Source organism: Styela clava, chromosome 3 (assembly GCF_964204865.1).
Source record: "Styela clava chromosome 3, kaStyClav1.hap1.2, whole genome shotgun sequence".
Lineage (NCBI taxonomy): Eukaryota > Metazoa > Chordata > Ascidiacea > Stolidobranchia > Styelidae > Styela > Styela clava.
In genome coordinates, this window is record NC_135252.1 from 22807541 (window position 1) to 22822343 (window position 14803).

Sequence of the window (14803 nt, forward strand, 5' to 3'; positions counted from 1 at the left end):
ACGTAGGGCTTGGTAATTAGATTTTTCAGTTTGACAAAGCATTTCAATGGAATGTGTTCAAAAAATTAAAACAAAGGTAAATAATTCTAAAGGATTTAAGAGTTCAGCTCACCATGTAAAGAAAATCATATAAGGCATCCTGTAAAGCAGGGGTCACCAAACTACGGCCCGCGGGCCGGATCCGGCCCGCGACGTCATTTTATCCGGCCCGCGGCGTCATTTTATTCTTCCGCAATAACACGCAAAAATGGCTAAATTTTTTTCCAAGGAAGATTTTCACGAGCATCGTCGTCCTTGTTTATTTCGTAACATTGGCCAATCGGCAAGATGCAGAAAAGTGACGTAATAACACTTTTGTCACCCTAACAGATTTTCAGTCGTGGTTGTAAACAAAACTTCGTTTTTGCGACTTTGAATGCTACCAGTACGTAACGTTTTCTGCGATACACTTGTACACTCGTGGCGCTTGCTTTCGACGAAACTGTTTGTTTTTCGTGCTAAAATAAACGTCGAATGTGCATCTTGTGCTAACAGTACTGTAATCCCTCGCGTACTGCTCCAATTTCAAAAGCCACACTAACTTTTGTACTGCTTTAATGCGGATATTCATGTAGGTATGTTACAAAAAAATTGAAGTTCATCCGATTTAAATAAAAACTAACGGAGATATCGGAATTTTAGTACCGCCCGACAGCCAATTTTTTCCATAATGATTGTATTCATTTTTTGATAAGAACTGTACTAAATATGGAAAAATAACACATATCAATCACTAATCTTTCGATGTGCGTCACATCTATGGTATATTGAGATAATTTCAGGATTTTATTCTGGCAACGGTCATTGACACCGCCGAAAGATCGTCGCAAATAAACGCTGGAGTTGTGCATGATAGTTTGACAGTGGTTCATTGTGGGTAATAATTAACGATGTTCTGATTGTACGAACTTCATAAAAATTGGTACGTATCAAGTTAGACAAGAAATACACACGTCCATATAAATTTTATTGGTGTCCATAGACAATATCAATAATTTGCACTACGTATAACTGGAGCGTAATTTTTAAAAGCGTCGAATGTTGGGAGATTTATGCGCATGAAATTCAAATACCAGAGAATAGTTGTTTATTTTATCTAAATTATGTCAAAATTTCATAGAATTCCAAGCTACAGCAGGCAGTCGTTTTTATGAGCGATATTTCAACACGGCGTAACGGTACTTAGCAGACGTGATGCGTACATTTTTTGTCGCGGATTTTGTAACATTTCTAATTCATGACAGCAACGTTTTGATAACAGCTAAACTCCTAGGATGTTCTCGATCTATATTCTGCGATATTCCCAACATTTGTGAATTTATTGTATTGCATTGACAAAAATATTCATCCGGCCCGTTTCAACACAATTTGAGTCATACCCGGCCCGCGGTCAAAAAAGTTTGGTGACCCCTGCTGTAAAGGTTAAGTGAATAAAATGCGTATTTTTTACAGTGATAGTCAGCTGTATGCTACGCTACGGTACTGCCAAAAGAGTAGGATTTGTAGTTTATGATTGAATAGTATTTTCCCTAATTATTGAAAATCTGAATCTATTGAAACTTGAATTCTCAGGTTCGAACCATTTTACTTCGGCGACCGTCACATTGTGGAAGTATGCAGGGAAGTATGATGGACATCTTTTTTGTGGTGGGGTGGTTGCGTAACCGCTTCATTTGCCATTTAGGTACATGCACCTGAAGAACTTAACTAGTAAAAACCTATTTCCTGTCCTATTTCCTACTCAACTTTTAATCGTTCTATCTTTTGTACTATACAAGAACAGATCGTTTTGCCAAACCAGTCGGATTCCTTTTAAAAAATAGAAAATTCTGTATTGTCAGTGTTAGGTAACTTCAACTCACTTTCTTTGATACAACGGTTCGACTGATGATGGATAATTCCTCCATTCCCCTGCAATTCTGCAGCATCATTTCCTCGACGTAAGCGTCAGTGAATTGGATGACAGCGGAAAATAATTCAGCATCAAATTTGTCGTCCAGAACAAACTTCTTGATCTATAAATATATAACGACATAATCAATCTACAGATAACGGCAATATCTACTGCAGTGCAGATTTCATTTGCTATTGGTGCGTTGAAAAATGGTGTAGTATAATTGAAATAACCAACAGGTAGTGTTGTTACCTAGCCTGAGAAAAAGTTCCATCAAAACCATTAAACCTACTTTCGTTTTAAATCTGAGATAAAAGATATCAAATTCGAATAAACACATATGAATACGGCATTTTCACTCCAAAGTCATTTTTCACGTTTATGTGAATCTTTGAACTTCAATAAGACTTTCGACTTCGTGTTACTGTAAGAAATACATTTTGCAACAATGAAGAGTTAATGAAGTCATAAATACTATCCTTAGATTGCAGTAAAGTTATTGTAAATATTTAAATAAACAAACCTTCAACTGGGAACCTTTCAAATTTGAAATCATGATGCCAAATAACTCTGCAGTGAGATAACATTTGGCAAAACGCAGAAGATTCAGATTTCCACTTCGACGCATAACTGATGATATTGCCAACATTCTACTGGAGTTGATTGTTGTATATTCAAAATTTATGTTGTCGACGTGAGATTGAATTAAACTAGCGTCATTAGACTCGTACAAAGCCCCGTACAATTCCAGCAAAGCTGTAGAATCGTTTGTTTCTTTCAGCTGTTCATTCATGCTACGTTCCAATATTTCTTCTTTCTCTTTCTTGTCTTTAACTGAAACACAAGCATTAAGAATATTGTGCACCACGCAGCTTACGTTAAATTAGCATGAGTTAAAATTGTCGTTTATCAAAAATAACTGAATAATTCGAATACAATTAAAACGAAAAATGCAAGGGAAGAAATGCAGCAAAAAATACAATATAATGATCCAATCAAATAATATACAAACAGCCCCATTTCCGACTTGCATTTCAATTTGTATAGTCAAAAGTACAGCAGAAAATCTCAGAACAATATGACAACAACTTTTACCGTAAAATTTATAAAAATCCCATTAACGAAAATAGAGATTCATATTTATATAAAATGAAATCTAGTTTTGTGAACACGTTTATTTTACGTATAAAAAATGCTTTCTTACTTCGAAGCATTTGTGGAGGCCAGTCTATTGCCAAATCTGGATTGAGAAGAATTCCGCACACGAATTTGCGAACAACCGACCAATGATTTTGATGAATGAATTCTTTCACGAATTCTTCAAAATCATGAAGTCCCATTTCTGACACGAACATGGCGGCAAGGTTTTCTTCAATTACTTGGTGTGAAAAATATATTTGTTGGGTTCCTTCAAGCAGGCAATGACTCGCCCTTGTGCGGCCTGGCACTTTGATTACCAGGTCTTGAATCAAATCTGGATCTATTCCAAACTTCAATAATTCTTCTTTTGTAAAAACGACTCGACTTTCGCTCATTGCTCGAAAAGCCATTTCTTTCAACTTGTGCAGAACCTGCTTATCTCTAACATGCTGAGATCGCATAAGAACATCAAGGATCTCCAGCATAACTCCTGTCATTGTATCTGGAGGATTTTCTGAGTTGAACTTCTGAACAATGGCGTTGTATATTAAAAATACTGGAACTGAAGACAGTGGAATAATTGCAGGAGAGGTTGAACACATTCGATCCCATTGCTGCTGGCCGATATCACCCAAGAGTGCAATGAATAATCTCTTGACGTCATCTGGTGTCAGACCTACTAAACCGTAGATTAGCTGGGGTCGAAGTTCGGCGGTGAGAGAAGCTATGCAATGCTCGCGAGAGGTGATGACAATCTGAACTCTGGGGAAAAGATGAGCAGTGACAATGTTGTACATTACCGTTGCTGTACTGGCCCTTTCGTGGTGGTTTATCTTGCGATGACGTCTAATCAGAAACCAAGTTGCCTGATCCAATCCGTCGAAAATAAAAACAACTTTCTCCTGATTTTCAATGATCCATTCATAGCCACATAATAGGCTTTCTTCACTCAAATCAGTGACGACTTTTCCAAACAGCAATTCCATAGCACTAATTGAATCCGAATTAAGAAGGTCGCGAATGTTAACAAAAAAAATGAGGCCATAACTTTTTTTTAACCAGTTTTTGAAACTTTTTCTTGAGTCTTCGCACAAAGCACGAACCAAGCGTTTCGTAAATGTTGTTTTTCCGCTTCCTGCCTGTCCGACAATTGAAATGAACCGGTATTTTTTAGAATGAAGACTTTGAATCAATTGCTTTATGCTAACAATTTTTCCTTCGTTGATGTTTTCGGCCGAAGCACTAAATTTGGCATCTTTACGATATTATTTCATCTTTGGCGCCATCTCACCTCCGAAAAAATGTGTCAATTCTTGCAAACGTGGATTTACTTCAAAAGTTGGTTCAATTAGCCTTTGATCTTTGTACAATTCCGTAATAGACTCCTTGGATTTCCAATATGCATCGCGATTGATCACTTCTTTGAATTCGGCCACATATATCCCTAAAAATAGTTTAAATCAATATATTGAGATATATGTGATATCTGACTGTAATAATGTTTGATTCATAGTCATAGTCAAGTTTAATATTTTTTCAACCAGTAAAAAATAACGAACAAAATTGAGAAAAACATGAATAAAATTCAACGCACATTTTTATTTGAGAAGGGAAGCCGCGGGGAACCAAAATTGATTATCGAGCAGCAATATCTAATTAAATTTGTAAGGTCGGAAATTTAAGTTTTTAGCATACTGTTATCTTTGGTGAGTATGGCTTTGGCATCTGAACCACTAAAAATAATTTGTGGAGTACTATTTGAATGAACAGATAAACAAAGTTCAGAAATCCTGAATTGTGTAAATTTGTGGAGATGGCCTAGTTGATAACACTATCTCACAATTAGATCCAGAGGGTTGGAGACTGGACATTGAGAGACATGAAAAAATAATATAAATACTGGTAATATAATTCTTAAAGAATTGAATAAAAACACCATATCTGTACGGCACTGAATCAGATAGTTACAGAAGTGTCGGCAACAGTACTGTGTCGTAAGATTTCAGTTGTCTATGTCAGTGGTTCTCGTTTTTTTTTCTCTTTCGCGAGAAACATTGCCAAGTTTTCACACTTTTCTAGTTCCGGTCCGTCGCAAAAGCGTTCTGTTAATTATTAAAAACATATTTTGAAATATCGTGCGCGGATCGCTTTTGATCAAGTTATCACACGTAAGACGTGTGTTATTGCAAATCTTCCAGGTTTTTCCCGTTTTCCGACGATTGGCCAAAGTCGCAGATGCCGTAATAATGACGCTGATAAGCAATTGGTGGTGTAATTATCATTCTTTGTTAATTACGAGACGCTTGGAATTCACTTATAGAATTAGCATCTGATCTAGGCCAAATCAGTGGTTCCTACATAAAGTTGCGTATTATACGAAATCACAGTAGATTTCCACGCCAGACCCTGTATCGATTAGGTTGGCAATATGGTATTTGTATCACAAATGTCGACCTCAAGTCGCTAAATCTCCAAGTGGCCAGTTAATAGCAATTAATGGACATTTTAATTGCAACATTGTATTGCTCTTCGTCGCGACCAGAAGAAGTTTTTATAAAACATTGGGCTTCATCTTCTATTGTCAGTGTCTCAAAATCGATACGAAGAGATTCTTGTGAATGAAAAAAGCCGCTGTATGCCTTACATATTACAAATGCTGTAATACAGTAGTTCCCAAACTTTTTTCCGCGACCCCAATTTCGTAAAATTAAAAATTGCAGATATTCACTACCTCACAATAAGAAAAGTTCAGCATTTTCTAATTTCAGTATATTATTTTTTAATTATCTAAGTGATAACATTGCGCCTAAATCTCGTCTGTACCTTTTTGGTGCCTTGGTGCAATGTTGCTTGGGTATGTCATCTTCAATATTCAATCTATTCTGTGTTTCGAGGATAGAGATAATGTTCACGTTTTCAATTTTTTTTCTTTCATTCTGACATTTACACCCGTTTTCATTACTGTGGGATTTTTACTGCAGCTTTCTACGATTGGATGTGTTTTCTGTATGTGTATTGCTACTTTATGTGTTTTACTATTTCAAGCAATATAAGAAGAATAGACAGTAGATTTATTCGCAATAGTAAATACTTTCATGGTCAATGCTTGCGCTGATTGAACTTTCAATTCACATTTCTGGAAATAAATTTTCAATGTACCTGAAAGGCCAACACCGACAAAAATAATATGCAAGATGAATTTTGCAAATTACGATCCGTTTCACATATTATTAATAAACCACAGTTAATTGCAAACTTCAGAAATAAATTATTCTTGTTAAATAAACTGTGCTATTGATTTGTTTTATTAAATTGTAACGTGTGGTTGTATCAACTTACAAACGCAGATTATTTTGCATCGTTCTAGGCCAGGGGTCGGCAACCCCTGGCACGCGTGCCAATTGTGGCACTCGAGAGGATTTCTCATGGCAGTGATTTGAAGAAGATTCAGATATTTTTTTTCGTAGTGCCACAAACATTCTACATTTAAACAAAAACTAACAATTCGACAAATTGATTGGAAAAACATGCAATATTTAACTGCAATCGACGAGAGGCCGAAATCTGTACACGAAATCAGTGTAGTGACTATAATCACTTTGATGTAGATAAGCATGCGCGGTGCAGCGTTGCCATATTTGGCTACTTTCGGAAACGCTTTGCTATTAAAACTACCCGTTTAACGACCTACTACTACTACTGTTGGGTTATGTAATGGTCATTGATTTGCGAAGTGTATTATTGGCACACGTACCCGTGGGTTTATGTCCGATAGGTGTTGCGAGAGAGTAGTCACCTTCTGACTTCGGGATAGTACCACGTGCTGTTCACTTGTGTTTTCGACGTACTGCGCGTTAGGCTAATTGCCCCGTCTGCCGTTCTTAGTTAGTTCCGGCTCTCCCAACATGGACTTGTATTTGTAATTGATTCGTGTTTCTGTAGGTGTAACAATTATGTATTCTTACTGTTTAGAAATCTATTGGTACTGCATTTGTTTATACCCGAGTGACACTATAATTAATTACCGACTTTTTCGTACCTCACCAACTGTTGGCGAGTGTTATTGTGTTCGACCTGATTTTGCAATCCTTGATCGTCTGTTACACGTTTTCCAAGTTATAATACATTTGAATGTATCCAGTCAAGTAGACTGGTGTTTATGGGGATTTGAAGAGCACAGGCTGTAATATTCGTTCGTGAAAGTGCTGTCCCGTCAGAGCATAATAAGAAAAAGACCGCGTCCGCAAGTTAATTTTTAGTATCAACATCTGTGGCACACTGTGATCCAAGTGGACACTGTGTTAGAGTTGGCAAAGCGTGACCACCACTACAGGTTACTTTTTGCCCTTTAAAAATTGTGAAATATTGAATATTATTTTATCAATTCATACTTTTGGGCAATTCGTACAGCTTTTTGCTAGAAATCGCCGATTGTTTTCGTCAGCGTGACGTGTTTTTTAGGCCGTGAACACTCTACAGTTGGTATCTATTCTCCCTGAATCATAAAAATTATTTCACGACAACGATAATAATTACTTTCTTTTTGTAATTGCCCAGAATTGTGAGTTCCCTGAGAGTTATTATACAATCATCGGCGGCGAGATGCTGAAGTCAAATGAAAGATTGAATCGGAGACGCAAATTTTTTGATTGAAAAGCGACAATATAAAATACTAAAATATAAAACCGTAACCAATTTGTTGTGGAAGTTCCGCGACAGAAAAAAGTTTTTCTAGACATTTTAAATTGCAAAATTTCGTGCGCCTAGGACTCCAGGGCACACATAAGTTTGGACGGCGTTGAGGATCATAACGTCACTAGAATCGAAACACAATCAATTGTGCGCGGATTTTACCTTTTTATCCATTACTTTAAATTGCCGTCGGAAATTTTCATGTTAATAATATATGATTCATATTATAAGGTTCGTGGTGATATATAAATACATTTTACTCCGTGAGACTTTATAGCAGACTTGGGGATTTTTCTAACTGTTTCATCTTGAAAATAATCTGAGTGACAGCATTGCTATAGAGCGGTGTCATTGTTTCAAGTACAACTCAGATTTGTCGAATTCGCAAAATAGCAAAAATACGGATCAAAATTAGATATAACCGGGAAGTTTACCACACATTTTTATATCCGTGGATTGTCGTGGTCTTTTAAGGAGGCATTTATTTTGGTGACGAAGCCGCAGGTTAAATCGAAGACAAGTAAATTATAACAAATCAAGACAATTTAAATATGGCCGTATCGGTCATGGATTGGTTCCTTTGCACAACAGAAAAATCGTTGTTATCCGTCGAAAAAGTCGTTCCGCGGAGATTTCGAGGCGATAAAGATGCAATTTCGATTTACTGATATACTCCATATGTATTTAATTGTACCACATTTATATGAGATTTTTATTACAGATTTTGAGATTTCTCTAACGGCGACAACGAATTCGTAAGATCACAAAAAAGTATCGACACTAAATACAATTAGACATGTTTATCTCAGATTTTTACGTCAACAGATTAAGTGGTATTTTAGACTAGTAATGTTTATATTTTGACGAAAGAAGACACAACCGCGCGTTACGTTGGACACAATCATATCAATATAGGAGAAAATTTTATAGATTCTCGTAGCTGTCATGAATTGAATATTTTACGCGACAGAAAAGTCAGTAGTATACGCTGAAAAAGTCAGCTCTCCTTACGAGCGCGTAATCAAGGCGACTGTTTCAGAAAGAAATGGAAATTTCCCATTTTGTCCCCCCCCCCTCCTCCCCTTTTTGAAAATCCTGGTTGTGCGCTTGGCTGACTGGGTACCTACCTCACGGAAGCCACGATTTTTATCATTTTAGCGAGAGAATGATAAAATAAATTTTATCTTCTTTAGTGTAGTAGCGTTCACATTGTTACTGGCCATATATCTAATTGTGAGTGGCCTTCATATCTATTACTCCGTTAAAAGACAAGTCGAAGGTAGAAATGCCGTATGCCGAAATATCGCGTTAAGGTATAAGTTATCTCGCGTAAGCTAATTTCCATACTCGTTATTCTATATAATAACTTTGTTTTTTATTATTTTACTGTTCAAATCAGGTAGTTAACTATGTAAATCAAACACATAAGAATGTTTGGCACGCGAAGGTGTTCATAATTCATATACTGGCACGCTGAGTTCAAAAGGTTGCCGATGCTTGTTCTAGGCGTTAGGAATACGCTTGCCATCGCATCTTTGATTCCACTGCGCAGGTTGGAATCCCATGAAGAATAATGGCGTGCGAGATAATTTCTGAACTCCCCACCGCAGTAGAGGGATACCACAACCGCAGCCGTTATTTACATATTCCTTCTTCATTAAACTCATGCATCTGGAAACAAATAACTAGCAAACTAATCCCACACCCAACATGAACTGGTTATCGGACGAAAAACCGTGGTTCGTCATATGATAAAGCCTTTTCGTCTAATATACTATCCTCTCCCCCGGGATAAATAAGTAAATCCTATGACATTACCGATACGAATGCAAAATTAAAAAAAACAGACTCACGTGTTTGAGATGACTTGAGGAGTTTTCTGGAACCTAAATGCAGAAAGGATTTTCTTTTACTCAATGTATATGAAGTATTTCAGCGTGCAACTAGCTATCTTATAAACGGTCAATTATATCAACCCCCAGTTCCCTCAAAAATAAAGATGCCAGACAACAAGCTGAATAAACGAATGAAAATTATGGATAAATAACGTTCAAAAATAAGACTTTGCCGTCGTTGCCAACGTACTTGATTAGATACAAAAGCGAGTGAATGTACTGATTGGGGCAAAACTGCCCGAATTATATTCATTGGTCTCGTATAGTTTATTGCACACCCCAGAATTTGAAATATATAACCTAAAAGTTTTTCCCAAAAATCTCCATTTTGTTAAATATCTGACCACCTGATGAGTGGTGTGTCGAGTCTTCACCAGTGATGACTCAAATTATTTCAAGTGGCGAGTTCATCACAATCTACCGATATCTTGATTGCAGCATTGTATTGCTCTTTATACGTTATCAATCGCTTGCAATCTTATCCGCACTTGTTCAATTTAATTGGAGATCAGAGTCCTTATCTTGAGAGCTTATGTTGTTTATTTGTTATTTGTCAATTGATAATGAAGCAATGACATAACGTTTGTGTACCAAGTTCGGGTTGAGCCATAATTCTATGCCGATTTTCCTTATTTTAGTTCTATTACAAGTTCAGGGACTGTCTGTGTTACTCAAGTGAATATACACCCTGCCCATAGGGTTCAGTCCCTTTACACAAATTGATGTAAAATTGGCGAACAAAATAAGTTACCCTCCATATCGGTACACATACTTCTGAAGCGCCACGTTTACTATGTCAGGTACTGTAATCAAGTTTGATTCACCTGAATTATTTATTTCCTTCGGTATCGTTGTTGCGTGTCCGGCAGTATCTGCGTCTGTCATTGACGCAACCAGGGACTGTTGTGGTTTACCATTCCAACCTGCTTGCAATGCCGACGGCGCCAATAAACCAGCTGATGTTCCAGTTTTTCCTACAAAATCATTGAAATTATTTTTCACAATATTAATAAAAAATGATTCCCTTATCTTTGCACACACGTGCATGCAAATGTGAATGGGTACAAACCTACAAGGGTATAAATGTCCGCGGGTGCAATTCATATGCGGGCGCTAAAATCTATTGGTGAAAATGTATGTGTGCAAATGTCGGTGGGTGTAAATATATGCAAGTAAAATGTCCGTGGACGCAAATATGCTATCACCAAAATGTATATATACATATCCTGAAAATTAAAAACACCGCTGATTTAAAATAAATATGCAAATACCCGATCAACATATATTTTGAGCGCAATTTACATTCAGCTATTTATTACCATTCTTAATATTAACATTAGCAATATCACGAAATTCCTCGAAATGAATGGATCAAGTGCAAAGTAAATCAACATACCGTAATTTCCGGGGATATTATATATCACAACATTTTCGGCGTGTATATTTTGAATGTTTTCTGCTTTTATCTCTTCAACAATAGCATCGGTTATGTTTGTTTCTGAACAAAAGTTTCAATTCAAATGTGTTGCTATATGAAATTAGTGGCTTGAGATATTCAACACATAATCCAGCGCACCAGAAGTGTGTGTACCAATATGGAGGTAACTAATTTTGTTCGCCTATTTTATATCAAGCGTAAAGGAACTGAAACCTATAGGCAGGGGGCATCTATTCACTTGGCTAAAACAGACAGTCCCCGAACTCGTTCTAGAACTAGAATAAGGACAATCGGAATAAAATTATGGTCTAACCCTAACCAGGTACACACACTACGGGAGTACCGAATAATGCAATGAAATATTAATAAAGCACATCTTGGAAATGCTGTATATACCGTTGATGTTGGTTTGTTGAAGAACATTTGCAGAGATAATTGCCCCCCCCCCTGCCGTAACGATCGCTTGCTCAGTTGAAACAGAAACCTCCTCAGCTTGCACGTTTGTTTCATTACCCGCTGCTATATTTGCTTGTTCAGTAAGCACAGAAACATTTTCAGCTGTTTCAATATCCAAATCTTGCACTGTAGAACCAGTTATGTTGGTTTCTGAATCAGAAAGAAATATTACTGTGAATTGCCTAGTTGTTTTGCAATGTTTTATTACTATTAAAATTATGCCATACCGCCGAGCATATATGTCAATCAAAGAAAAACATGATTAGATGTAACTTGTGAGGAATACAAAGTTGAAGTAAAATGTCGCCCCCTGTATGAATAGACATGATCAGATTTTTATATCTCAGTCAGGTCTGGAATATTTGAGAAAAATTTCATTAGTCTCCTATTTCCATCTATTCAAAATTATTGAAATAATATATACTTGGAAAAGTTGAATATAAAACTAGTTGACATAATTGCGATTCAACTACAGGTGTCCACCCAGAGATAACAAATTCTTGCAAAAAAAATACTGAATTTGGTCATTTTCAGTAATTCAAGAATGAAATTGCAATTTTGAATCCCAACTCCGTAAAGCTCTAAAAAGTTGACTCCAGTTCGTTGTCGAGGGACTTGATATTACAACTTAGGGGTCAAATACTGAAAAAGATTCTGCAACAAAACACTTACGCTAAATCCGAATCTACAGATCTGATTATTTTAATAATACTGCCAACGGATAAAAATACTTTCAAATGAAACAGTCTAAATAAATGAGAGTAAAACCGACTTGTCAATTATTTAAATATTACATAAGACAACTGGAGGGAATCAGCCTCAGTTTTATTTAGTAATTTTTATTTCTGAAATAATAAAAAGCTTCAGCCGTAGCATGATTTTATCGAAGATTATAAGCCGGATGGTAGTTTATATCAATCCCACAATTCCACATAGACGAAGTGTATTGGACAGAATATGTCAAACCAAAAAATTTTCCTATTTTCTAGACTAACTCGTTCGATCAAACTGATGATCGAACTGACTGATCGAAAACTTCTCTTACCGATGTTGCATTGTTCAGCATTAATGACAGCATCGACCGCTGTCATTGTCGCCTGTTTTGCTATCACAGATGCTTCTTCCACATGCGCGATTTCTGAACGTTCTGCTATCACGCAGACTTCATCAGCGTTTTTCACACTCAAATCTAGCACAGTAGAATCGGTTATAAATGTCTCTAACTCCGACACAGCTGGCTCTTTCTCCATTACCATTCTATAAAACATCAAATTCAGTGTTGCCACATATTTTGAAATTGAATAAATAACAAAAGAGCAATGCTCAAATATTTGGACACGAAAGCCAGAACGACATGTCCAGGATAATAATGATAGCTTATCCCAATTCTAATGAAGTAGTACGAAAAGCTGTTGGTTGAGAAATTCGAAAAAAAAAGTTAAGAACATATTTCATCACATCCCAGACCCAAACGAACTTCTTCGCCCCAGAGGAAGGCAGAATCGATTGTAGTATATTGGCTACTGGCTGTAATCAACAATAATGTCGTTAAAATTAAAATAACTCGTTCCCACCAACTCAAAACGTATAACACTTCATAGAGAGATGCTCACACCTGCGGTTCCCAACCGCGGGCCAGTTCCACCTCAAGGGGACCACAGAGAAGTTGAAGGGGTGCCACAATGCTAGGCGCAAAACTGATTCTACTTTATCCTTGACAAGAAAACTCCACGTTCTTCCTGGAGGGGTGTTTCACTTTGTTGTGCATGGAGTGTTTGAACATAATGAGATTTGGAATATATCAATCATAATACCACTCTAAATACCACTGGAATTGTAAACAGGGGGGCCATGGGTGCTAAAAGCCTCCGGAAGGAGGTGCTAAAAGATTGGGAATCATTGTTTTACACAATGGTGCTCAGTGAGTAAACAAGTTCTGAATGTAGAAAACTCACCATTTATTGCGATGAAGTGAAACTTCAATACTCATCCAATACCTATTTTTGTGAATTTAGTTTATGTTTGACATTTACGGTAAGTGATTGAACTGTGAATGGAAAAGTTGATTTTATTCGAGGATGAACAAAAAGTTTAACAATTTGTACTTATAAATTTTAGCAAGACAAAATGACATTGTATACGTTAGAAATTGATGACTTCACAATTTTATTGCAATCTTACACCTTGTCACGGCGACTTAAATCTATTCAGACTGAGCAATTCATTTCTCACATTCACTCCTAGGAGAGGAGTTCCATTTCTAAATTTTCCATTCTAAACCAACTTCTCTTTTACAGAGTTTTGTTCCACCTAGCTTCAACCGGACAAAACCGGTCTCAACCTGTATTTACTAGATCTCGGATATTGAACTCTAACGTAGATACTGGGTCGTTCGTGACATTACTACCAGTAGCCGCCTTTTTTGTTACAAACTCTAATTTTCTATTTTTCAAAAAAAAAACAGAATGGAAAAGTGACACAGTCATTTAAAAATAACATTATCAGTGAAATTATTCCTTGTGCATTCTAATAAAGAATCAGTAAAATTCAGATTGAGTTAAAGATCTTCTACTTTAGCAAGGAATCTTCACCTAAGATTGGGGACAATTGCGTTTGCAAAAAAATATATAAATATTTGTTAACTAAGATTAATTAATATATTACGGTATATTAGTGTATTGAACTTCAGGTCCTTTCTACTTGTCAAATATCTGCTTCGCATCCATATGTGTCCGTTGCCACAAGAATGCTTGAACAAGATAGTATTATTATAAAAACAAGAGAGCTATGCTCAATTATATGGACACGTAGCGCCACATAAATTTGATGACGTCATAGCAAAAAATAAAAGTAATAGCCCTCTGGAGAAAAATTCCATCTTTAACCACTAAAAATTACAAAGCAATTGGTCCAGTAATCAAAGGGAGAAGCGATTTCTTCAAAACGTGTCAAAGAACAAGAACAACATACTATTGAAACGATCGTTATGTCCACTACGTGTCCAATAAACAAGAGAGCGATGCACAAATATATAGACACGAAACCAAAACGAATTAGTACAGGTGTGCAATCTGTCACAGTAGACAACCGGTATCGTAGTATTCACGACTTCGCTTGACCGCCAAATGTCAAATTACGCGAAAGCGGAACCGCCACAATGTGCGGAATTTCAAATTCAAATGACATCATTCCCCCCAAAATAACCAATCCCATACAGGTCACAGAGTAATAGCCTTCTAGTAAAAAATA

General features: G+C 36.6%; 2 protein-coding genes across 2 annotated transcripts; both read right to left on the reverse strand.

The window, feature by feature from the left end:
- Window positions 1-1892: 1892 nt before the first annotated feature.
- LOC144420926 (protein NLRC5-like) lies at window positions 1893-4197 on the reverse strand. The gene is made up of 3 exons (XM_078110776.1): window positions 3138-4197; window positions 2457-2767; window positions 1893-2054 (listed from the first exon to the last, which is right to left on the reverse strand). The coding sequence occupies exons 1-3, from the start codon at window positions 4057-4059 to the stop codon at window positions 1893-1895; spliced, it is 1395 nt and encodes a 464-aa protein (XP_077966902.1). The 5' UTR covers window positions 4060-4197.
- A 1-nt stretch (window position 4198) lies between these two features.
- On the reverse strand, window positions 4199-12810 carry LOC120342998 (uncharacterized). Its single transcript, XM_078110777.1, has 6 exons — window positions 12600-12810; window positions 11495-11704; window positions 11057-11158; window positions 10485-10634; window positions 9619-9651; window positions 4199-4517 (listed from the first exon to the last, which is right to left on the reverse strand). The coding sequence occupies exons 1-6, from the start codon at window positions 12808-12810 to the stop codon at window positions 4339-4341; spliced, it is 885 nt and encodes a 294-aa protein (XP_077966903.1). The 3' UTR covers window positions 4199-4338.
- Between the last annotated feature and the right edge of the window lie 1993 nt (window positions 12811-14803).

Excerpts from the sequence above, each read along its gene's own strand:
- LOC120342998 (XM_078110777.1), bottom strand. The coding sequence starts at position 12,810 with ATGGTAATGGAGAAAGAGCCAGCTGTGTCGGAGTTAGAGACATTTATA. Across the intron at positions 11,705-12,599 it reads TGCTGAACAATGCAACATCG|AAACCAACATAACTGGTTCT; the intron begins GTAAGAGAAGTT and ends TTTCTGATTCAG. Across the intron at positions 11,159-11,494 it reads TCAACAAACCAACATCAACG|AAACAAACATAACCGATGCT; the intron begins GTATATACAGCA and ends ACTTTTGTTCAG.
- LOC144420926 (XM_078110776.1), bottom strand. The coding sequence starts at position 4,059 with ATGGAATTGCTGTTTGGAAAAGTCGTCACTGATTTGAGTGAAGAAAGC. Across the intron at positions 2,768-3,137 it reads GCCTCCACAAATGCTTCGAA|TTAAAGACAAGAAAGAGAAA; the intron begins GTAAGAAAGCAT and ends CTTGTGTTTCAG. Across the intron at positions 2,055-2,456 it reads TGAAAGGTTCCCAGTTGAAG|ATCAAGAAGTTTGTTCTGGA; the intron begins GTTTGTTTATTT and ends ATATATTTATAG.